A 25,583-nucleotide genomic window follows, 5' to 3' on the forward strand; every position below is an offset into this window, starting at 1 on the left:
GGTGCCAAGCAGAAGCTGAACGAAAGGGAGCCACCGGCGCCTTTGGTTGCGACCTGACGGAGTATCTGGAAAGCTCAGGACAAGATGGTAATGTGCCTTCGCCTTTTTTTCCCTCCTTCTTTTTGTTTGAGGGAGAGATGGACTCTCCTGGGGTGTGTGCGATTCAATTCACAAGTTAATGTATTCCAGGCCTGCGTGCTCATTTTACTTTTTTTTTTAAAAAGAACAATACGATTCTTAAGGTGCACAGCGCTGCCACCCCAACGCGCAGAGGTGGTGTCAGTCCTTCCGTCGGTCTCACAGAAGCCGTTACTGGGCGGTGCTGCCCCCGTTTCGCCGGGTACTTCTGGGGGGTAGGGCTGGGAACTCCAGAGACCTTGATCTCAAACTTTGGATACGGGAGAGGAGGGATGCGGGCTGGGCGTGTGGGATGGGGATCAGTTACGACCACAGTTATGACCACCTTGGGTGTCCCTCCCGGGCTCTCCAATTTCATCGCTCACATCTTTTTTTATTAATGTGCTGGAAGGCAAGGGGGTGCGGTGGATCCTGGCTGGGGGAGTGGTTGCACAAACATTTTCTGAATTTCTGAACTGATGCCAAATACATAGTACCTCCCTCCCTCTCCTTCCCAGCCCCCCAGCCCGTTTACCTCCTCTTGGCTTTCGGATCAGCATTTGGTGTGTCAGACAAGACGAGTGTTGTAAAAAGGTCAGAGGGCCTCGATTTTAAAATAGCTTAGGGCATGTCAAAGAAAAGGAGAGGGTCTCTGTTTTCAAGGCCAGATTGCAGGGAAAAAAGTAGAGGGAATCCTGCAGAGTAGAGACAATTTAAATATTTGGCAGGGGAGGGGGAAAGAAAATAATCTAAAATACAACACCAGCATTTGAGATTAGAAGTTTTTAATCATAGGAAAGTTGGGGAAATTGAGCATTAAATGATTCCTTTTGTAGGTTGACTGGCCCAGTGTTTACCCGTGATAAAAAGGCCTTTCTTCAGAAACTTCAGGGAGAGAGGAAACCGTCCATTCTATGGGCCGTGTGCTTACACATAGATACAACAAAAGGGGCAACTGAAGGGCTGCTTAACTGTGCGGAATTCTGCCTCCAGGAAAATAATCTCAAAGAATGATGTGATTAGCTCATATCAAATGTGCAGATCAAAAACAGTGCAAGGCTTTTGTTTCAATTCCGGTGTTTTAGAGACGGAGCAGCACCTAGTAATTTGCAGTGGTGTGATATTCCTGCGGTATTCTCCAGTTCAGAGCCTGCTATGTCATTAGGACAAATGGCTCAGTATTTTAGAGCTGGGGCACCATAGGTTTCAAAACTGCCTCTTTTGAAAGTGAGGCATAACTGAGTCCATTCGTGTCATCCGTCCCAACAATCTGGAGAGGTACATTTGAAATCCCATGGCTGGGATTGAGGGTTTTTTGAAGGTGTGAGTGCTCAAGTATACATCTTAACCACTGCCCTCAGGAATTCAGAATGAATGTTCCCTCCACCCGTTTCGCAGGGGCCTTCTGGTTACTATCCAGGTACACAATGCTCCTGAGATGCCATCTTCCATGACAATGGTGTTATTTGGGGCCCTCTCTGCAAAGCTGTGAGAATTGCATGGGGGTGCTTGGCAGTCCTGCCTCCAGGAGCCCCAGGGTTCTGTGAAGATACCTCAGAAGCCCCCTTAGGCAGCTTTTCTTTCAGGTGCTTTACATTTTGGAGTTCCATGTATGTTTCATTTGGGGGGAAAGGACAGAGTTACTGTTTAAAGAAAAAAATGTGAAAACCAATCCCCAGTGTTCCCTGCTCTAGGAAGGAGGGGAGGAAGCCCAGAGAGGTAAACTGGCTTACCTAAGGTCACACAGTTAGTCATGAAGGATGCAGAGGGTCCTGGCCTAGCAGGCGCATCTCCTCTCCCTGGCTGCCATGTCTAGGCCAACAGTCTCCTCTAATGGCCCCCCAAACCCCCAAATTGCAAACAGACAGCCCAGCCACGGGATCAGCAAACTTTCAAGACTGACTGACATACCTGAGTAGAGTTCAGCTTTGAAATGAAAGGAAACTGACCTACTTAATGATCCACGCACCATTATTGTGCCACCTGGGAATTGGGCACACATAATAAATTGCTTATATAAATGTTTTTTTTAATTGGTATATAAATGAAAGTAATTAGGATTTCTGTTTTCCCACATCTAAAACTGATTAGGTAGTTGTCTCTTATTTTTGTTATAGTGTAGAATCAAAGTCAGTGCTAATGTTTTCTCTAAAACAGTGTATCCTCCTTGTGGGTTTTCTGAAACATGTATTGCCTAACAGACAATGAAGTCCACGGCCTGGACTCTGCCTGCAGGGAGGAAAAGCTGACTGACATACCTAAGTAGAGTTCAGCTCTGAACTGACACTGTCCGTGACCTTAGACGTTCAGCCCAGAATCCTGAGGGCGACAGGTCACTGTGCTGACTAGGAGCCCGAAGGCTGGGGAGGACCTCCGAAAACTGACATCATGGTTACTTCACCTTTGAGGGCAAGGGTACGAGGATGGACCTGGGTAGTGACAGAGAACAATGGATTTGGGTCTAGGAGTCTAAGGAAGAAGGAAAGAACAGAGATGTAGGAAAACCAAGGGAGCCCCTGTGTTTGCACAGGGAGGGGAAGCCCCGAATTGGGGGGAAGGACAAATCTGGTGACAGTTAGCTGTGCTCAGGCCATCTGAACGTGGGGAAGCGATACTCCTGAGTCTGAGCACAGAGGATGAATGTCATCTACTTCCGTAACTTGCTGTGGCTCAGCCCTGCTACCTTCAGTTGCACAAATCTGACAGGGCAGGGTGTGTGGGTGACAAATAGGTGTTCAGCTTACAGCGGAAGTTGCTCAGGGCCAGTTGTCACCCTTAATCGTTAGGAAGCTGATGAAAAACAGGAACCCTTTTCCTTAGAAAAACACACAGGCTCAAATTGTGTCTACGGTTTCTGTGGGCATTCACACAGATGCCAGGTTCAGACCCTGTGGGTCGTCCCTAGCTGCACACAGGCCTGGTGTGAAGGACAATGTCCCCCTTTTGCATATTGAACCACTTTTCTCCAGCCTGGGGAGAACACCCAAGAATGGCATGAGGTTGGTCCTGGCCAACTTGGCAGGAGCCTCTCTCGCTTCCCCTCCAGTGGCTGCTGCCCCAACCCCCAGCTCTCCCCTGGGAACCAGATAACTTTCTCTTCCTGTCTGGAATAGAGGGAGAAGATCATCCCTTCCTCACCGCTAATGCTGAAAATAGTCGTTTTCTCTTTCTTCTTTTTTGACCACTGAATACGAAGGCCCTTGCTTGCAGCTATGTAATGAAAACCACATCGTTTTGTCGCCTGTGGTTGGGAGGCTGTGGGTGAAGTCCTGTGAGGGCCAGAGTGCGTCCGTCCGTCTGTCCGCAAGCATTTCCTACCTCTCCCCTCTGACCCCGGTGCGCTGGGTCCTCCCGCAGTGCTGGGAGATGTCCAGGGACCCCTGAGAGAGCATTGTCAGGGAAGTGCTCTGCCTCCGTGCTGGCCTGCCCTTGCAAACAATCTGTGTCATTTTACTCAGATCCTGGTACAAAGTGATACTGCTCTGATCCGGGGTTCACCATGATGGTGGCAGAGTAGAATCATGTGGAGAGCCTAAAAAAAAAAGTTAACACCCAGGCCCCCCCTCAGACCAATTAAATCAGAATCTCTTGGTGCGCGGCCATGGGTATGATTTTAAAAGCTAGGTATTCTGAAATGTGGGCAGAGTTAAGGACCACAGCAAGTGCAGGGGTTTACAGGCCATTTCCCCCTAGGTAGGTAGCTTAGGCCGTTCAAAGTGCACCCTCTGAATGTTTGGTAAGAGCTGTGAGCCCTTTTATTCCTGAAGATGTTTTTCTAGTTGTTATCAAGTTGAAAAAGAGAGAAAAGAAATATATATATATATATTTGATTTGAGGGATGAAAAAAGGTTCATAATAAATTCATAAAAGCCCATTATAAGTATAATTTTACATTTGATGAGAGTGAAATAGCCTCATTATTTCAGAGATCAAGGATAAGGCAATGGGTACTTTTAGGTGTAGCTGTTCTATTTTCCAAGGCTAAATTGTTCTCTCACTTTTTAAATTCATTTACTTAACAAATACATATTAAGGCACTGTGCTAGGTCCTGTGGGAGAGGAAGAATCGTGTACTCCAGACTCCAATCTACAGTCTAAGGGATGGGAACAAACTTGCAGAAACCAATTAAGCTTTGAAATTGGCTGTCATGACGAAGGAGAAGAATGCGAAAGCTTTTACCCACATTAAATAGACGAGATACCCAAACATAAACAGGAGCAAAGTCTTAGCAAGGAAGGTAAATATTTTTTCTGTTCAAGATAAGATTTAACAAATACAGAACCAGGGCTGGGTAGTCTCTCTGGCTTCGTTGTTTCCCTCCTAGAATCTTGCCTGGCACATCATTATCACACCTTCCCTGGCTAACTCTTCATCCTTGAGTCTCAGCTGCTTTGGGAAACCTTCCCTGACCCTCCCAAGTCAGGTGTCCCCACTGGGTGCTCCCATTAGAAGTTCCAGAACCTCACCGCCTGTGATAGAATCCCCACATCGCCTGTTCCCGCTGAGTGACCTGGGAGCAAGTTAGTTACACCCTCTGGGCCTCAGTTTCCCCATTTCTGAAATGGGGATAGGAGGTCTGATGTGAAGATAAATGAGTTCATATGGGCAAAGCACTTAGCAGAGGGCATGCATGTAATAAGCTACAAATGTAGCTGTTTTTATCCTAACACCCTGGGCTTGCCCTAGCATAACCACTTACCATCCATGACTGAGTGATTGAGGGCTCCAAAGAAATGAGTAAACGATGCGGTCGTATGGGTTGATCAGTCACCAAGAAGAAGCTGATTGACTGCCCCTCTGAATAGAGAAGCCAGTTCATGCAGGGCTTTCCCAGGACTTCTGTGAGTAGAAGACCACCAGTGTGTAATAGTGGAAGAGAAATATGTCAACCTGAAACTAAAGATCTGAGAAAGATACCCAGCCACTCCTGGACCCACAGGGAACTGAAAAAGAAGATAAGGCCTGGAGGTGGAGTTTGTGAAGACAGAACAGCAACCTTGTGGGCTTGAGTGTAGAGGGGCATCCCCAAATCTGGGCTCCCAGAGTGAAACAGGAAGAACCAGAAGAGGAGGATTAAGACTTTAAACCCAGAACAAACTAAAGCCGAACTGTAACGTACTCTGTATAGTCTGGATATGACAAACAACCCACACAGAATAGAAACAGTTACTTCCGCCTACCCACATCCCTCCCTCTTGCCCACTCTCCAGACCTCTGCCAAGAGCCCCTTGACCACAGGCATAGCCTCCCGCTTCCCCCACCCCCACCCACCACGGCTGGCAGCTACCCAAATGCCTTCCAGCCTCAGGATGTTGGGGCTGCTGAGGAAGCCCACTCTCCTGTGGCCCCAGACCTGCCCTAGAGCCAAGTAGACACTCTGCTGGGGCCGGAAGGAGCTGAAGGCCTGGCCTGGCGCTGGGACAGGGAGAAACATTGAAACTAGGGGCACATTTTCCCAAAGATGGTGCTGTAAGTGGTGGATAAGGTCCCCAGTGCCACTAGAGCTATAGTTTCCATGCATTCTTTTTATTGCCCCCTATTCCATTGGACACCTGTGGGCTAGTCTGGAAACCTGTTCTGTGGGAGCAGGGAGCAGGGGAGAGCACATTCTGAGTTTGGGAGCTGATTGACCAAGGCAGTTCTGAAGTACTGGCTGAGAACTGTTTGTCCCAGGGACTCACCTCACTGCAGCCAGTCTCCTGGGATTTTGTAGCAGTGGGTGGAAAGAGGGGGCGGGGCTGAAAAATCCAGGACTTACTCTGGGAATAACAAGAGCCCCCCACTCCTTTCCCATTGGAGATTGTAGATAACTATTTTTGGAACAAGGTAGTGATAAACCCTCTGGTTGGGGCTATCTGGTGCTCACTCCCTCCAGTACAGATCGATCAAGCTGAGCTGCCTATCAGCCTGGCCTCTGGGTACAGGACTCCACTTCCCTCTGATGGTTTCTTCACATGGGCCCTGAGGCTCGGAAACATAGAGCTACTTGCTTTTTGTGTTTTGGGTTTTGTTTTGTTTTTTCTTTCTTTTATTTTTCACTCATTGCTTCCCATGTATTTAAACCAATGTGGCAATTTCCCACTTATTCCCACCCTTCAAATTAATTTTCTTTTTGCTAATGGGTGCATGGCCCTCTCAATTTTCTGAGCTATTTCTCTCCCAGCCCCAACACAAATGCCACACTTGAGTTTTATTGGTCTTGGTTTTCCTCCCTCAAAGGGCTGGTCTCAGACCTTAGTGAGGTGGGACCACAGCCTGATAGGACGCCAGGAGTCCACACAGCACCCTGTCCCTCTCATCTTCCCCCAGGATGCAATTTTAGCTGAGGCTTAAAATAAAAGCCCCCGGGGGAAGCACTCTGACTACAGTTCAGAGGAGAATAGATACTGGTCCTCGGTGTTTTTTCTAACAGCAACTTTAATAGAGAAAGATAAGAACATTAGGCTGCTGGATGGCTCAAGGGAGGAGAAGTAAGGAGACCCAAAACTGAAGGCTGAGTCCCAAATCAGACCTGCTTGTTATTTTTGTGAGAGTTACTGTCTGCAGTAATTGCTTACTATGTGCCACTTCATACACAAACGTAGTATTTTGAACATTGTAAAATCGGGCTATTTATCACCATTTTACAGAGGAGAAAACTCAGCTGGAAGAGGTTAAATCCCTGGCCAAGATTACAGAGATAGGGAAGGCAGAATTTAAGTCCACATCTGTCTGACTCCCAAGGCCATGGTCTTAGGCATGAGCACAATCTCCCAGAATAGCATATTTCATAATTTGGCATTTACTCTACAGTTTTGTAGAGAGAGAGAAAACACCTGCAAAAATAGCTTTTTCTCCCTTTGCTTTGTTCTTCCACCAGCCTAAGTCATTAAGAGTAATAGCGACAACTCACATTTGGATAGCAAATGCAAGGTGCTTTTCATACACACACACACACCCATTCTCAACCTACCCTCCCCCACCTGTCCCTCCCAGGCTCCTCCCTGCGCACTGCAGCCACAATCCTCTTTCCCTCTTGGAACACCTGCTGCTTTAGAGTCACAGACACCCAGGTTGGTCTTCATTCTACCTGTTATTTTGCTTTCTAACTGGCTTTGTGCGTGCAAGCCAATGGTGAGCTCTGCTGAAGGCAGGTGGCACTCCTAAGCTCACCCAGATCTGATAGCTCACTGCGCCTCTCAGGGTGAGCCCCGTGGCAGGCACACAGCAGCTGATTGATTGACCCTGTTTCCTGCTCGGGAAACCGGTGTTAAATCCCTTCTAGGAAGCTCCGGCCAGGAGACATTGCTGATGTGCTGAAATATCAGGAACCTAAGATTATTTAAGGTTCCCCTCAAAGACTCATGGCTACTCCCTGATAGAAACTGAACTCGACTTTGCACAGGGTGCCCCAGAAACACTGCCTTTTTCTAGTGCCTCACCAATCACTCCTTGGTATGAGCCACATTCTTGGCGGGTCCCCAGAACCAACTGAGTTTCTGGGATTGAGTCTCAGGCACTCTTTGTTCTAGTGCAAGCTTGGCTGATGCATACCAGCCCCTGGTACCACACCCGTGGTGTGATGCTGGCCCAGAATGCCTTTGGAGACCCCCTCTGCAGCACCCCCTCAAGAAAGAGGTGAATGTCACTGCCCAAAAGCAACATGTACCAGCTCTTACTGTTATAAACAGTTTGACATATGAAGTAGGATTCTGGCAAACTATAAATAAATCTATAGCCTTTGGGAAAGCCAGTGGAGCTAATTTGTGTAATTCTGCATATTTCTTGCCCTACCCCTTTTTTCATATTTTATTCAGAAACCATCTTGTATAGGCTTTCAATTCAATATGACAAATATTTCATGGGACTCTAATGTGCTAGACACCGTTGGGTTACAAAGCTGCTCTCAAGCTGCTCTCGGTCTCGTGGGCTCAGGGTCGTACGATGGAAAAAGTACTAAAAGAAGAACGAGGAAGAATGCAATGAGCGCGCTGAAGGATGTGCAAGGAGGGATGTTCCCATGTGAGGCAGCGGGTGAAAGAGAACAAACAGACAGAGTGGGTCATTTGTAAGGGGGGGAAAGTCAACAAAATGATAAGCAAACATCATCTGGCTGTGAGGAATGACAGATATGGGGTGGCTGGCTTCTGCAGACAGGAAACCACATGGTTTTGCCTGACACTGTAATTGGTCACACCCTCTTGCACAGGGGTGAGGGGAGGGGTGGAGATTTGACTTATTTATAGTGTCCAGGCTTGGTTAGGGGGACCCCGGCTGGAGTGACAGAAGCTGTCTTCAGTGGCAGGCGTGCGAACCTACCCTCAGGAGAAAGCGGAACAGCTGATAATAAGAATGGCAATTGGTTTAGCTATGTCTACGCCCTGCCCAGGGTCAGGAGAATGAGGGATTCTATTAAAAGATAAAACCTTTAAAAATGATGTTAACAGATGATCCTAATTACGTTTCTTGATTGAATCCAATTGTATGGCATAAAGGCGAAACCTTGCCCTCTCCCCACTGTCTGAGGGAAGTTCTGTTTTGTCCCCCATTTTATACATGTAGACCAACTCAGAGAGTTAAGAAACTTGCCTGATGTCACCCAGCCAGGAAATGGGAGAAGCAAGACTCAAACCATGTCTGCCTGACATTAAATTCCCCTTCCATGCCTTTGTCTCCTCTGGCCCCAAACAGCCACGCTATGCTGGTAGTAAATCAGGGTCTGATGCGCACAGCTCTACTTTACCGCATTGCCAAGGTGATAAGTTCAGTAGGATTTAGTTAGACTTTGATCAGACTTCTGGCAGTGGAGTTCCCATCCGTCCTCAGTTTTTCAAAGCAAAGCATTTAGTTTCCAAATGGCGGGATTCTAAACAGAGAGCATGCCCTGTTGCCATAAGTAGCCCCTTCCACCACTTCTTTCCCATCTGTTTCCTGCATGCTGAGTATTATTGGGAAACAATGATGTCAACTCTTCCATATAAATCTACACCTCCCTGCTCACCCCTCCCTTACAATGCATATTTTTGTTCCTCTTTCTGGCTTTTGTCTTGCTGATCTGTTCTTTAAGGACTCATACTTTTGGCGTCAATTGTTGGCTTTCTTCCTAATGAGTTTTAGCTAAGCTTCACTGTGGCCTTCAAAGTGCACATGTTCTTTTGGGTCCATATTTGGAAAATCCTTTGTCGGCCTGGTGTTAATAGAGAGGAGCCATTTTGCTTTCACAAAAAACAAAGCCAGATTCAGGGCTCTGAACTAGGCTCAGAGCTGAGAACTCAACCTGTTGGGCACCCTCGGGGACTGCATGAAAGCTGTTTGGACCCTGGGCACAGAGCCTGTGGCTAAAGGTCAGGTGAATATACCCATCGAGAAATCTGGTTCCCCTCACCCCAAGCCTGACTTTCAAATGGGACATGATTTCCTCAGTTCCTCTTTCTTTACTGTCCCTAAGGACAATTTGGTTTCCAAAGAAAAGGATGGGGGAGGAGCTTGTGTCCAGCCTCGGGTAGTGATACTCATACTTTACTGGGCATAAGAACAACTAAAAACGTAGTTTTCACTTTTAAATTTTAACTTAATTTCAAAATTTAAAAAATAGTAGTTACATTTATTACAGTATTAGTACACTAGAAGGAGTACGAGGCATACTCCTTCAATTCCATTCTAGACTCCTTAAAACAAAATAGAAGCTTCAGATGGGCATTTGCATAGGCCCTGTAGTACCTGCATCTATGGAGAACATGCATGAGATTCCACTGACTGAGTTCCATAGTGGAGAGGACTGCAAGCTGCAAAGTGTGGCTGCATGACGACATTCTAAGGTCAGTTCCTCCCAGATTCTGCTTTTGTAGGTCTGAGGTGGAGCCCAGGAATCTAGATTTTTTAAAGATGAGCTTCAGGTGATTCTGATATCTTTGGCCTACTTTGAAGAATGTTGAGTTAGCCCATAGAAAGAAACAAGTGCGGCCACATGATTTTCATTTTCTTCACTCTACTTTATACATATATTGCCCAGATTTTCAACAGTGACCATGTTTTTTCACTACTTAAATTGAAAAAAAAAAGTTAAAATTATTGATGGGAATGGAGTATCTTAATTTGTTGAATTCTCATAAAGCCTTTTGTTCCAACCCTTATTTTTTAAAATATTTTTTTATTGATTTCAGAGAGGAAGGGAGAGGGAGAGAGAGATAGAAACATCAATGATGAGAAAGAATTACTGATTGGCTGCCTCCTGCACATCCCACACTGGGGATCGAGCCCGCAACGTGGGCATGTGCCCTTGACTGGAATCAAACCTGGGGCCCTTCAGTCCACAGGCTGGCACTCTATCCATTGAGCCAAGCCAGCTAGGACCCAACCCTTATGTTTTAAAATCTTCATACGATCTGTACGTTTGTTTTTCTGCCTTAATAAGTGCAGTTTCGTGAAAGCAAATATTCTCTCCTCTGAGAAACAGTATAATAAGGTGGTTAGCATGTGGCTTTTCTTTTTTTTAAATATATATTTTTATCGATTTCAGAGAGGAAGGGAGAGGGAGAGAGAGATGGAAACATTAATGATGCGAGAGAATCATTAATCGACTGCCTCTTGCACACTGGGAATCAAGTCAACAACCCAGGCCGGTGCCCTGACTGGGAATCAAACCATGACTTCCTGGTTCATAAGCCAACGCTCAACCACTGAGGCACACCAGCCGGGTACATGTGGCTTTTCTGCTGATAGTCTCTGTTGGTTCAAGTCCCATCTTTACCACATGCTACCTTTGTGACCATGGATGACCTACCAAACCTCTCTGTGCCTCAGTTTCCTCATTTATAAAGTGGGGATTGTGATGCTAATAATAATACCTATTGAACAGGGTCATTATGAGGATTAAATGAACTAGTGCACTGCCTGGAATTTAGTAAACCTTCCTTAAGTGTTAATTATGGTTATTCTTTCCATAGTGATTGGAAATCTTATCCTTTTTCAGCCTCATTACTCAGAATGTGGCTCTGAGTAATGCTACAGATGTGGAAGTGGAGAGAGCTGAGAACAAACATTCCAAGGTTCCCATATATCCCTAGGGGCTTCTTCTCTTTTAAAGAATTCTCTTCTATACACACAATTATTTACTTATTTTGCTAAAATGCTAGTTTTAAGATTCTTGTATATTGATAAATATTTCATGGGTGGGACTATGGCAAACTTTGCAAACTTTCTAAATTTTACATATTTTTTTTAATCAGAAAAAGAAAATAACTTAAAGACAAAACTGAAAATAAAAAAATCAGGGTATGGCAAAAGGCTAGAATCATAGTGACAGCCATCCAAACTTCTCGTTTCATCAGTATTTCAGGAGAGTTAACCTGGAAATGAGCCTGTTTCCATCACGATGGAACAATGCAAGGCCTGGGTTTTCGCTGGCCCATATGACAGTTCACATACGCCTGTTTCTTTGCTCCACTGCTGCATTTTGACAGTTAATTGAATGAGGTAGATCCGGCTCAATCTTAGGCTGTATAAGAGCATATGGATGGAGGGACTCACACTGCACTTCTCACAGGTTGAATCTGTTCATTCCTCAGGGCTCCATTTGAAGATGGATATTTAGGAAGGTGGTCAGGATGGTAAAGTTTAGGACTTCATGACCTCTCACCTCTAACCACTGTCACAGTTTCCTAAATTGTCCCCTCCTTTCAACAGACAGAAAATGAGCTCTTTGGAGACTGGGACCATTCTCTGTTCATCTGTGTGTTTGGTGTCTGCCTTCTTTCTGATCACCTGCCTCTCTCTCCCATAAAGACCCTGTGATTACATCAGATAATTCAAAGTAATCTGCTCACCTTTTAAGATCCTTAGCTTGATCACATCTGCAAAAATCTCTCTAGCTTTTAAAGCAACATCCACGGATTCCAGAAAGAAGGGCATGGCCACCGTTGCTCAGCATACACAATCTGTTTTCCCCACAGTGCATGGTTGGCTTAGTGGATAATAACAGTGTGAATGAAGGGAACAGGATGGTGACTATGGGAGGAGAGAAAGAGATGGACATCAGCACTTACCAGGCACTTACCATGTCCCAGACACTGAGACACGGGGTCAGCTGAGACACAGGGGTGAACAGGCACCGGCTGTCCCTGTGGGGGCTTGCTACCCCATGCAGGAGAGGAACACCTCCTCAAAGGATTCTCACACAAATAATGAGAGGAAGCGGAGGACATTCATCTGACTCAGAGGAGCTGGATCTTCTAAGATGAATGGAATCTGAGTCGTCTCTGCCTGAAGAGAAGATATTCCAGACAGAGGGAATAATATATAAGCAAAGGTGTTGATGTATAAAACAGTACGGCAGGATCAGGATTCTCAAAAGAAGAACAAAGAGAACAAGGATGAAGCGTGAGCCACCTGCTTGCCCGGACTAGGAGCACATGGCTTATTGAATGACCATTTTAAACCTTGCAGGTGGAAAAAGAGTGATGAAGACAAATGTGCTAGTTAGACAGGTTGATAAAGGAAGAAGAATCTTGAGCCACATTTAAAGCTGTTGAGAAAAATGTGGACCCCAGTCCAGCAATCAACTTCTTCCAGGTGGAGGGAAAATGAGGTGCTCCAAGCAGCTCTCGCCCAGAGCTTCTGAGTTGATTCCGCCTCTTTATAACCTTAGGAAATGTCATTTCTCTCTGTCTCATGGATGATAACCAGAGCGATGTTTAACATTTCATCAAAGTTTTATTTGAGGTGAAAAATGTCGCAACATTTCTTCCCACCTGCCTACTGGTCGCACTTCCACTCTGTCCCGTCTCTTTTTCTCCTGGTGTTCTCTTCACCCTCGTCATTCCTCCAGTTTAAGAAGCCATGAAACAGATATCAGATCCCTCATTCATCTTCATTCCACTCGCAGGTGCTATGTTGAGCCTGGCTCCGTGGTCCCATCCCACTGCGGGATGGCTGCCCCTCAGATCAGTGTCCTCCCCAAACCGCCTCGGTCCCCGTCTTTGAGGAGACCTCGGGGTCCCTTGGAGGTGGACCTCCCTGTCCAGTGCCTGCCTCGCCCCTGCCAGATTCCAGAACTCCAAAAGCCAAAAATGCTTCAGCCTCTGCTTCTCCTGCTGGCAGGCACTCAAGCTGCTTCTGTCCTTAGGGACTGAAAAGCAGGGGCCCGCCCGGGAGCGAGACTAGCACGATGGCCAGCCGCTGCCTGCGGGGCTCCTCCCAGACGTGTGTTCCCTCTGGACAGTGGGCTTCTCCATTACCCCTCACCCGAATAGCTCCTTTGGCAACGCTCTGCCACCCCTGACTCCTGAGTGAATGACACGAGTCATGACAAAATGCAGGATAAGATTTTAATTTGGAATACACACCTGCCCATAAACTCTTCTCTTGTAAAACTATAAGTGGTTGAGCATCAACCTATGAACCAGGAGGTCAAGATTCAATTCCTGGTCAGAGCACAAGTCCGGGTTGTGGGCTCGATCCCCAGTGTGGGGCATGCAGGAGACAGCCAATCAATGATTCTCTCTCATCATTTGATGTTTCTCTCTCTCCCTCTCTCCTCCTCTCTGAAATCAATAAAAATGTATTTATAATTGTAAAATAAAATCAAACAATGCAGAGATTTACAAAGTACAAAGACCCTTCTCACATCCTTGCAGTCCCATTCATCAGGGAACAGTTTGGACTGGATTTATCCAGACTGGTCTGTGGGCGGAACTTTTTGCAATGAGGGGAATGTGCTCGGTCTGCACTGTCCAGCATGGCGCCATGAGCCACCTGCGGCTCTTAGCACTTGACTGAGGCTAGTGCTACTGAGGAACTGAAGTTTGAGTTTCATTATTTTTTTAAAGTATTTTTATTGATTTCAGAGAGGAAGGGAGAGGAAGAGGAAGACAGAAACTTTGAGTTTTAATTAACTTAGATTTACATATCCAAATGTGGCTAATGGCTACTGTGTGGAACAGCACTGAGACCTTGCTCTGTATAGGTACTAAGAATGCACACATCGAATTATTTTCTTTGTTTTGTTCCCACAAAGATAAAGTTACAACATACATATGTTCTGAAATGTGCTGTTTTAAATAACAGGAGACCTTGGAGAACTACTCATTTTTGTAATTACCGCTTGACCTCACTCTTTTTAATCACTGAATTGGGATCCTGCTGAATACATAGTTGAATTTTATTTTTTGAATCAGATATTATATATCCATGGTTCGAAATGGAAAAGATTCTGAAAGATATAACAGAAAATCTCCCTTCTATCCTTAGCCTCCTGTCCTCACCCAGAAGCAACTAGTGTTAATTTTTTAAGCTTTCAGTAGATAGTCTGTTCATATATACAAGCAAATATATATGTATACTTTTTAAATAAAATACTGTAATTTATTTAAACATTTCTTTATATAGAAATCTTACCCTTTTTATAAGTTCCTATAAGACTTCTCATCTAAATACTGCTCAATTGGTGTAGTATTTATTGAATATGTTGTATGAGCCATGCGTCATTTTCATTGACAATTTCTGTTATCTGTATTGCATATTAACACTGCTTCCCTTTGCTTATGATGAAGGTGGAATTTGCTAGGCCACATACTTCTATGTAATTATACTTTCAACTGTTTTCCAGTGTTTTTGAGAGATGTTGGCTGGTCAGTCCATATTCTGTCAGCTAGAATCTAGGGCCCAGGTTAAGGCTGAAGCTGGGAGCAGGGAACAGTTAGAAGCTCTTTGGTCCACACGCTGGCATATCCATGGCATCTTGATCACAATGCTCTGGTCATCTGAGCCCACCCAGCACAGACCACAGAGACCCAGGCTGAGTAGCAAAAGCCGATGAAACAGAGGTGGCAGTTGAAATAGAAGTATCCTGAAGTTGAACATCTATGTTTTTGTAGAAACTGTAGCCTGAGTATATCTTAAAGTAGGATCAGAAATCAATTATGACCATAGATTCTTACAGTGGTCAGAGGAGACTATCTTAAAAAGAGCTTGTCACCAATGTCACTCACTAAACCCTTTAATGACTTCCCAATGCCCTCAAGACAAAATCAACTCCATAAATACCAACAAAGTTCACCAGCCCATCACCCTCAGACACCTGCCTCCTCTGCAGCCTCAATGGACACCACCTCCCCAGAATTTTATCGCTGGGCCTACCATAATGCTCTTACATACGTGTTGAATGAGTGGGTGGATCCAGAAAAGGGCAGTTGGTGGTGGAGTGGAAACAGAGGGGTGTGTTCTGCACATATGTGTGCATCTGTCAGGCGTCTGTGTATATCCAGTGTGGAGGCGAAGGAGGAACCCACTGGTGGAGCTTAAGGTTCAGTCTTCATTCAGCAAATAATTGTCATCCGATCTTAGACAGATCATCCCACTCTCTGAATCTCAATTGCCTCATCGAAAAGACATGAATGAGAATTAGATAATATATGCAAAGGGACTTCTTAAATGGAAAACAATTACTGTAATTACCCTGCAGTGTAGACACTTATGCTCTAGAAGGGCAGAATGGCCCCAAAGGCTGTGTTACTGATTGGCTGTGAATTTGACGCCACTTTATAGACATCACCAACCATATTGGAAGGGAATCAGGAAAGCTGTTTCCCTAAGGTAACCCTCCCCCCAACCCGGTGCTTCCCAGCCCTGCCAGCTTCGGGCATCCACTACCAGCAGAGGTTCTTCAGGGCCTTTGAGAATGTCATCAGGGGCACAGCCGGGGCTCCCGAGGCCGCCTCTTCCACTCAGTGCCAGGGACATCCCGTGCCAAGGCAAACACAGAGATACAGGAACTAGAAGTTAATGTGTCATGTTGGAGCTGAAAGAATCTTAGAAAATCGCTACCCAAATCTCTCATTTAACACAGAGAGCCTGGGGCCCTGGAGAGTAGAAGTTTGCCTGAGACGATGCAGCTGGCCAGGTGAGGTTTCCGGCTGCTTGATGGTGCTGGCCAGAAATACTACATCAGTGTGTTTCTCAGAACCATCCAGCACAGGGATCCCTGAGAGGGGAGAAGAGGCTCAGATGATGGTGCCTTTAGGACAGAAGGAGGATTCATAAGGTTATCTCACAGTTTGAGAAAAATATCCTTTATTGTACAGCTGGTTAAAAGGATGGCATAGTTTTACTGGCATAGAAAGATGTCCAACAATGTAAAGTTAAAAAGTTTACCAAACAGCACATACAATATAAATCCAGTTTGGTAACTAAATATGTAAGAAAAAGTTTGGAGGAATATACCCACGTCATTAACAATGACTCTATCTGGCCCTGGCTGATGTGCTAAGTGGTTAGAGAGCATTGGCCTGCACACCAAAGGATCTTGGGTTTGATTCCTGGTCAAGGGCACGCACCTGGGTTGTAGGTTCAATCCCCAGTGCCTGTCAGGATGTGCAGAAGGCAACCAATGGATGGTGTCTCTTTCACATCGGTATTCTCTCTCTCCTCTCCCTCCCACCTTCTCTTCCACTCTCTAAAAATCAATGGAAAAAATATACTTGGGTGAGGATTGTCAACTACAGCAAAAAGAACACACACACAAAAAGAATGACCTTCTCTGAATGGATACTTTTCTTTCTTCTGCATACTTTGCTGTATTGCTCTGTCGGCTGAATATTTTTAAAATGGTGAACATGTATAATGTTTATACTTTGAAAAGACAAGAAGGTGTTTTCATTTTGTAAAAGCATACATATCCCTAAGTTATTCCAACTTTCTCTGCTCTGGTTTTGTTTTCCTCAAACAACTTTGCCAACTACAACTTGGTGTCCTGAGTTGAGGCCCTTACCGGTACAGGAATTCCTGTTTTAAAAAATGATGAAATTGCCATTTGACTTTACAAAGGCATCCCCTCGGAACTTAGTTGCAGAGAACAAATCGCTCTCAGAGGAACATGCCACGTTCAGGTTCTGATTCCGCCAAGGAGATGACAAAGACCCCGGCCTGTGATGACTGCACAGAGGCCCCGCTTCCCCCATGCACACACCCTGAGACCCGCCCTAACACATCAGCTGGACCCACAGCCTTTATGGCCACTGCTTGGGGTTCAGGGGACAGCAGTCTTGGAAGTCTTTGGCAGTGCATCCTTGAATCTCTAAAATGGGCAGAGAGAGTGAGAGCAGTTGGGTTTGAGGTTGTACAAACACTTGTCTGGCTGGCTGCTGACTCCCCCAGCTGACATTTATAAGATACTTACCCAATACCAACAGACAGTGTGAGACAAGTTTTATTTTGGTTTGTCAAAGTGAGGTGCAAGTTAATAGAAGGACAGGGAACCTGCTAAGATTGGGGGATGAGAGGGGGGAGTAACTAACCCTTAGGTGACACCTTACAAAGTGCTTTCACCAAATCATCTCAATTGTCCTTCCTAGTCCTGTGAATTAGATGAAGCAGTGAATTCTTTCACCTGCTGTATGAGGACACTGATGTTCCCCTAGGACACAGTTCTGGGAACCCCAAACCTGTGGTCTTTGCTTACTACTACTCACTAGGATACATGGTGTATGTACTCAGCTGTACGTTTACAGCTCTGGATTAGGGAATGAGAAGACCTATGTGCTTGTCATGTGACTGCATGGGATTCCCTTCACCTTTCTTTTTTTTTTAATCCTTCACCTTTCTGAGACTTAACTTCCTCATCTGTAAAATGGGGATAATATAATACCTGTCCAGCTTGCCTCACATGGTGGAGATCTGACTAGATAATGGTGTGCTTTATAAACAGTGACTTGCTAAAGGAATATAAAGTGTGATTATTTCCTAGTGCGGTGCTGAGGGATATGTGTTTGAGAATAACTTTCTTTGAACAGAGCTGTTTTTTAGGACTGGAAAAGCTTAATACAGCCCACAACAATCCAGCAACCCCAGCCAGTTCCCTAGGAACCCAGACCTTCTATTTTCACACCCCCTGTCCTGCTTAAGGTAGATTATCAACTTTGAAGATAAGTCGCCAGGTTTCCTGGAAGGAGAGGCATCCTCACAGCTGCCTCTTTTCATTGAAACCCTGGGTTTCAGTGGCTGGAGTTGGGGCTCTTCCTGAAATAGTTGCTTGGAGGCACATACTTTAATCCTAAGAAATTGGGCTTGCCTGCTTATTTTGAAGGGTATTTAAGTTCAAATAACCTTAAATCTGAAGTATGCTTTTCCCATGGCAGGGGCCACTAGAGAGGCCTGGAGGGGTGAGGGAGTGGGGGCGCTGGGGGCCCCACCCTGTTAAACCAGAGCAGTCTGTTTTCTTCAGTGCTATTTGCTTTATATTTGGGGGTGAAATTTATCTGAACACAGCACTGCTTTAACCAATAAGTTTGAAAACCACTGCTGCTTAAATCTGCAAATCAGCAAAATGCCTTTTTTCTCTGAGGGTCATGCACCCAGCCAACCATTTATCTCCCATGCCCCCTCCTGACCTCCTAATACCTCCTTTCTGATACCTGTTGCCCTTAGGTTTGCCCTGGAACCTTCCCTCAGGACACTTCAGGTGTTGTGTTGTGTTTGGGGATAAGACATTTCACAAAGAGCCTGAAGAATGTACAGCAAAGTCAGTTCCTTGTGGGGGGAAAGTCAGCACCCACGTGATGTTTTATATGATACTAGTGGCCCAGTGCAGGAAATTCGTGCACATTAAAAGGGGATTTAATTAGAGGAGATATTTTAATATTGCTATTTGCCCTTTCTCTATAATAGAAGTGTCAGAGATGAAAGAAAATTAGTAAAATGTATATAAAAATCTTCCTCCTGTCAGAGTCTGGGGCACGCCGCAGGACTCAGAGTCAAGTCCCCACCCACCTGCGTGCACCTCGAAATCACGTGAGACCCAGACCCAGCCGGCCCTACCCGCATTGGGCGAGATCCAGACCCGGCCAGCCCCACCCCCATTGGGTGAGATCCAGACCTGGCCGGACCCACCCCTGTCAAGCCCCACTGGGCAGGGAGGTGCAGCCTCAGGTCCCCCAGCCCGGGGCGGGAGGCGCAGCCTCAGATCCCTCATCAAGCCCCTCCGGGCAGGGGCACAGCCTCAGATCCCCCGCCCTGGCCCGGCGCCATGCAGCCTCAGGTTCCTGCTGATCGCTCGTTATGGCTCATTACGGGAACACCGCCTCCACTGTGGGTGCAGTCATCTTGTGATGGCGTGACAGAGTGAGGGTCAATTTGCATATTACCTCTTTATTATATAGGATGTGAAGTTTCCCTTTCCAATAGAAACAGGAAAAAATAAGGCAGAGATGAAGAGCTGTGACTAGTGCTTGGCCTTTTTGCTATTGTGGATACAATTGCTGCTGATGTGAACACTAGCAACATAGAATAATTTCTGGCACTACCAGTGCATCCCCAATTGATATGGGAGGAAAGGGAAGAAAGAAGAAAAGAGAGAGAAAGACAGGAAGGAAGAATGCAATCAGAAGCTGGTACAGAAATGTAGCTTCGGAATTTTTGAAGCCATCAGCCGAGGTGGAAGAACTAACTGCTTTTGCGAAGGAAGGTTTGTGTGACAAGGAGTAAGGACCCTCAGTTCCCCTGTCTGTAATGTGAGGGTACAAACATTTGCTTTACAGACTTCACAGGGATTTTGTGAGGATCTGCTCAAATGGTGCATAGAAAGGGACTTACAGATTTAAGGCCACTGTTGTTCCTCCAGCCAATGACTGTCATCATTTTTTTCTCTATTGTGTGAACAGATGGTTTGAGGGATTAGGATCTTTCCCTCTTTCAATTTAATTTTGGAGCTTTGAAACTAAACCCAGCTGTTTCTACAGAGTTTTCAAATGCTAGGTCTCAGTGGTGTTTCACTGGATAAGGTTGAGAATGTATATAAATCATGTCCTTTGGAAGGAACCCTGGAATAATAACTCTTGTAATAAGAATAATTTTAAAACAGCACTAATGACAGGGGGCTTGTACTCTAATCACTTTTTAAAAATATCTTCTAATAATTTGAATTTTTCCTTAAATGTAACTCTTCCACTCTGCGAATGCAGGTCAGCTTGATTTTTCTTGAGCCTCACATTATTTAGAAAAAATGAAGAAATACTTCACTTACTGATCAATGAATTTGGTCCAATGTTACAGAGCCTAAAGAAACGATAGTTCCCTCTTTTCTTGGCTAACGCAGCAAATTTCCAAATGATGGAGACTATTCACATATTTTGCTTAGACTTCCTAAGACAGCTAGAACCTTTTATTCTTGCATACTCCTAATTGAATATTGTAGAATCACTCTCACTTATGATTATTTTTACTTAAACATTCAAGTCTTTGTCTAAAAATTCAAAAACTAAGTTCAGCTGGTGTGGAATGTAGTAACAATTCAATAAACAAGTATTTCTGGGGGAGAAAAGTTGAGAAGTGGTGAAAACAAGCTAAACTACATTCCGGGATTAGATGGACATCCATCTCTTGGTCCAACGACCTGCCCCCTTTTTTAAAAAAATATACAGGTCACATTGCACCCCAAAAAAATGCCTTTTCAAAATAAGCAATGCTGCTGATTTAGTCTGTCTTGGGACTCATTGTTAAAAATTCTTCCCTTCTCCAGCCTTCTTTTGAGCAATACCAAACAAACATTAACAACTGTGGAACAGATGTTCTAACTGCAGAAGATTCCAAAGCCGGGCTCAAACGTATCCCCAACCAGAACAAGACCCCGACCACAGAGATTAATCTCCTGGTATGGGTGTTATGAGATAAAAGCACCTTCTGGATTTCATCACATATTTTTATAAAAGAGTCTCTAGGGTTGTGGGGCTGTTTTTCCTTTTAAGGGTAGGGTCAGAAAGTTCTTCCCTTTTGTGAGCCCAAGTGTCATACAAATGCTTATGTTTTTGTGTTTGGATTTTAGTCAGTGTAAACAGAAATGCTTTCTGTTCTGTTGTAATTTTTAAATAAGATGATTGCTCTGCCGCCTTCTTGGATTTCCATGGGAGGTAGTAAGAAGTCACTGCGCATTGCCGCATAAGCCACTTTAAGGAGATAACATTTCGCTGCATTCCATGAGTGGCAGGATGTCAAGCAAGGCAGTTCCCACCTTCCATCTAAGCACCAATACAAAGTCGTGTGCAACCCAAATGGCATGCTCCCTGGTTCTTTATTTAACCAACAAGTATTTGCAGAAATCCTAACATTGTCCTAGTGCTGAAACATCCTATCTCTTGGCTCCCGTGGTCTTTAATGTTAAAAGTCTGAAAAGAACCATGAGTGGTTCCCCCTCCCCCCTCCCTATAATCTGTTCCAATGTTTGCAAAACAGAGGGATGAGGTTGAGGAGACTTGGAGGTGATGGTGTTGGGGAGACTAGAGTACGGTTATGGGAGGGCAGTGAATCCATGAAGGTCCAGGATCTGGCCCTCAACCTAGTGGACCCTCCACCTCATTCCCAGTGAAAAGTCTACAGCTTTCATATGTGGGGGAGGGAAAGTGAGAAAAGTCCACACATGGTGAGACCAGCAAGAGAGGTGAGATCACCATGGGAATCTCCCAGGTGGGGGGAAGAATCAGGGAGGGGAAGTGGAACCACCAGGATATCCATAAGCCCAGACAGAGGGCTTTCTGTGTGTGGTTTGGTAAATTCCACATCCATTACCCAGAGAATCTAGATTTTGATCCCAGAACAAGAGCTTTCCCTTCTGCCATAGCACAGGTTCCATCAGTTATTTTCATGCAAGACCTAGTGTTAGATTTACTTGAAGAACAATGTTGTATTCTTCATTCTACCAGATCCTCACATAGGACTGGACAGTTCTCAAACCAAAGAAAACCTGCTTTTTGTTTGTGTAAAACCAGGACCACACAGCATGTAGGCTTGAGGCTTTCTTGATTTTTCTCCCCTTCCCTTCCTATAGAAAAGGAATGGGCCCCAAGTAAGGGGTCACTTCATGCTTAGGCATTTTCCAACCCAAAATGAGCATAACTGTCATCTGCTTGGGTTAAGATGCAAAATACTGATATCAATAACCTTGGGCCAAACATAAACATGGTAAGTATGTTGTGGCCCGGTGCACGAATTTGTGCACACTGAAAGGAAATTAATTAGAAGAAATATTTTAATATTGCTATTTGCCCTTTCTCTATAATAGAAGTGTCAACCAAATTCATGATTGACCATGACAGATGGAAACACACGTGTGCGATTGGCGCCAATGAGAGCTTTATATGTATTGTGCATGTGCGAGTCAACTTAGCCTTTTATAGATATAGAGTAAACTTGCTTAATTAGACCTGCTTTCTGATTTAGCTAAACTTTTTCCACCACAGTGAAGCACCCCAACTTCTCTTTCAGGTAATTGTCAGCAACACAACAGTAAATATCAACACAAAGCAGATTATTATTATAGATCACTCAGGGAGACAAAGGGTAAAATATTTAACTGCCGAAGTGTCTGACTATATTCTACGCAGTGAGAAAACCTGAAGTCATTTTCAACGTTCAACATTTCTTCTTTTCAGCGGGTCAAGTTTCTAAGCTTTATAAATCTCCATTTTCTGGCTAATGAAAAGAAAATAGGATTCCACCGAGTCTCCTATTTACCTACTCCAGGACTTCTGTGAGGATCAAATGAGATGAGGCACGGGAAAAAGCTTAACAGACATTTGGTTACAGTGTGAAATGTTTCCACCTGGCTATGAAGCAAGTCGGGTTCCTGGGCTGAAGAAACTGCAAGGAGGCTAGTCACTAGGGAGAGGAAGCCAGGTGTTGCTATGTTATGTCATTACCCGGATGGACACTTAGCATATTAACCTTTTATATATAGAGATTCTTTCCTTTGCCATTAAAAGTTCCATTTCAATATTCTTCCCTTCCACCCATGAATCAGCATATTCTTGCCAATCAGGAACTAGCTACGATCTCATTTCCTTTTTGTGTATTCTAAAACTCAGATATTTGTCCCTCCCTTTCATTAATATTTTAGACATAAAAATGGCCCTCATTTCCTTTAACTTCCACATGCCCTTTTAAATTATGGGAAATATTTCAATTAAATGGAAAAATTGCTCAAGTACATCTTATCTTCACCCAGGTCTAGTGACTTCCTGCTCAATAATAACATATATATATTTCTAAACCTTTACATATAATATATATATACATTATATTTATATATAATGTTTAAAATTTTATTTATTTATTTATTTATTTATTTATTTATTTATATTTGTATTGATTGCAGAGAGGGAGAGAGAGATAGAAACATCAATGATGAGAGAGAATCACTGATTGGCTGCCTCCTGCACGCCCCCTACTGGGGATAAAGCCCACAACCCAAGCATATGCCCTTGACCAGAATCAAACCTGGGACTCTTTACTCAGCAGGCCCATGCTCTATCCACTGAGCCAAACTGGCTAGGGCAGTGGTCAGCAAACTCATTAGTCAACAGAGCCAAATATCAACAGAACAATGATTGAAATTTCTTTTGAGAGCCAAATTTTTTAAACTTAAACTATATAGGTAGGTACATTGTTATTAACTTAATTAGGGTACTCCTAAGCTGGCCTTTGCTAAAAACCTCCTCTATCTGATTGAGGTACGTTCGCTGAGGTTGACCCCTTCCAACTCTCCCATCCACACTCGTCTTGTATACTTGTTTCAGATAGACGAGTGTGGAAGGGAGAGTTGGAGGGGGTCGACCTCAGCGAAGGTACCTCAAAACAATGTACCACCCTCGCGCTGCGTATCCCGCAGCCCGCCTGCACTGGGTCTCCCAGTCGCCCGACTGACCGACCTACCGACCTACCGACACCCCCTACTTCTTCTAACGCCACTTCTTCAAAATAGACTCGCCCAGGCAAAACCGACTTCTGCGCATGGGCCACAAAGTTTCAATCACACTGTACGTGCGAAGAGCCACACTCAAGGGGCCACATGTGGCTCGCAAGCCGCCGTTTGCCGACCACTGGGCTAGGGCATTTAAAATTTTAATTAATAATACATGTTTATCTTCCTTATAGATAAATTTAAAACATATAAATAATATAAATATATAAAAATATATAAATGTTTTAGAAAGAAAAAAAGTGCTTTTGTTAATTCTACCACAAAAAGAGGTAAATTACTTTCAGGTTTTTTTATCTTTATACTTTCCACATAATTGCATTATATATGTATATGTATATGTCTATATAATGTTGTGTCGTGCTCTCTCATTTAATGTTATAACCTAAGATTTTACTCCAATTATCAATCCCTACAGTTAATGTTATTTTAAGGCCCTGTAATATTATATATAAATATACTAGTTTACTCCTTACCAATATTGGACATTTAGATTATAATTTTTAATAGTATAAAGAAGTTCACCACGGATATTTTTAGGTATATGACTCTTATATGTTATAATATTTCTCTGGAATAGATTTCTAGAAGTAAAATTAAAGGATTAAAAGGTGATTAGACGGAACTTTTTTTTTTGGTTGGGAGTGAAGGGAGTAATAGAAAAAGAGGTGGTGGTTATTGGTTCATGTAAGCAAACCTTGGCAAAGGCCAGGAATGGGGGCTCGCTTTAGGGAGCTGAGACCTGAGACTGGAATTTAACTTTGTGATTTGTCCTTGTCTCGAGCTGGGTAAGAGCATTTATCTTACAGCGAAAAATGCAAACAGAGATAATGCAGTTAAAGTGCCTCGCCCACAGTGACAACCCTGCACCATTTCACATCTTTTTTTGCAGCCAAGCTTTTGTGTATGAACTTGCTTTGTCTGGTAGTTGAGCTTTGCACCCCATTACTCCTCCCGGCCGTTTCTCGCTGTGGCCAGCTTGTGTTCCGATGGGTCTGCCTGGGATGTCTCCCGGTGCTGTCCACGCAGCCCCTGCCAGCTCCTCCACCCACACCCTCATCTCTGTTTCCACTCCCCCGCCCTGCCCAACCTCCCTCCCCAGCCTCCCACCCTCGTGCGGAAAGGCCGACGTTGAAAACAAAGGGATCTGTGATGGGGAAACCGCTAGTCCGGGCGGGACAGGCTACCCGGACGGTCCTCGGCCTGCTCCTCTGTCTTTTGCTTGGGGACCTGGATACAAGCGGACGCTCTTCAGTCTCCCAGTGTGGGGTGGACAGGAGACAGGGGCTCAGGCCAAACCCCTTCACTCTGCCATTCCCTCTCCCGCTGGCCGCCGCCCCTCCCGCGGCCTCCCGCCCTGCAGAGTGCTCCCCGCCGGCCCTGGGCCCCGAGCGCACAGCCCTCTCCCTCCCCTCCCAAAGGCATCCTCTGTTTCTGTAACGTCCAGGCGGCCTCCCTCTGATCCCTCCCTAAGGAAACTCCAGCACCGGCTCCGGGGCGCGCCTGGGATTGCTCTCCGCCCTAGGGTTTCTGATCCCCCTTTCGGCGTCGGGAAAGCCCCGCGCCCCCGCGCCCCCGCGCCCCGCAGCTTCCCGGAACCGTTCGGTGGGTCTGAGTCACCCGCCGTGACCGCACCTCGCCGCTCACGCAACTTTCCCGGGAGTGGGGAACCCCCAGGGAGGCCAGAGGTTTTGACTCTCGGCCGCTGCTCGGGTTGGTCAGGGACCTGGGAGAGGTGGGGGCCTC

At 45.1% G+C, this 25,583-nt stretch overlaps 1 protein-coding gene across 1 annotated transcript in view; it reads left to right on the forward strand.

The window, feature by feature from the left end:
- Positions 1-5: 5 nt before the first annotated feature.
- ARHGAP31 (Rho GTPase activating protein 31) overlaps positions 6-25,583 on the forward strand; it is a gene marked incomplete at its 5' end in the record, with an annotated part of 95,778 nt that continues 70,200 nt past the window's right edge. Inside the window, one exon of the mRNA XM_006090959.2 lies at positions 6-87. Coding sequence (XP_006091021.1) covers positions 6-87 — 82 coding nt within the window. The remainder of the gene's footprint in view (positions 88-25,583) is intronic.

This window comes from Myotis lucifugus, unplaced genomic scaffold, assembly GCF_000147115.1.
Source record: "Myotis lucifugus unplaced genomic scaffold, Myoluc2.0 scaffold_84, whole genome shotgun sequence".
NCBI classification, from domain to species: Eukaryota; Metazoa; Chordata; class Mammalia; order Chiroptera; family Vespertilionidae; genus Myotis; species Myotis lucifugus.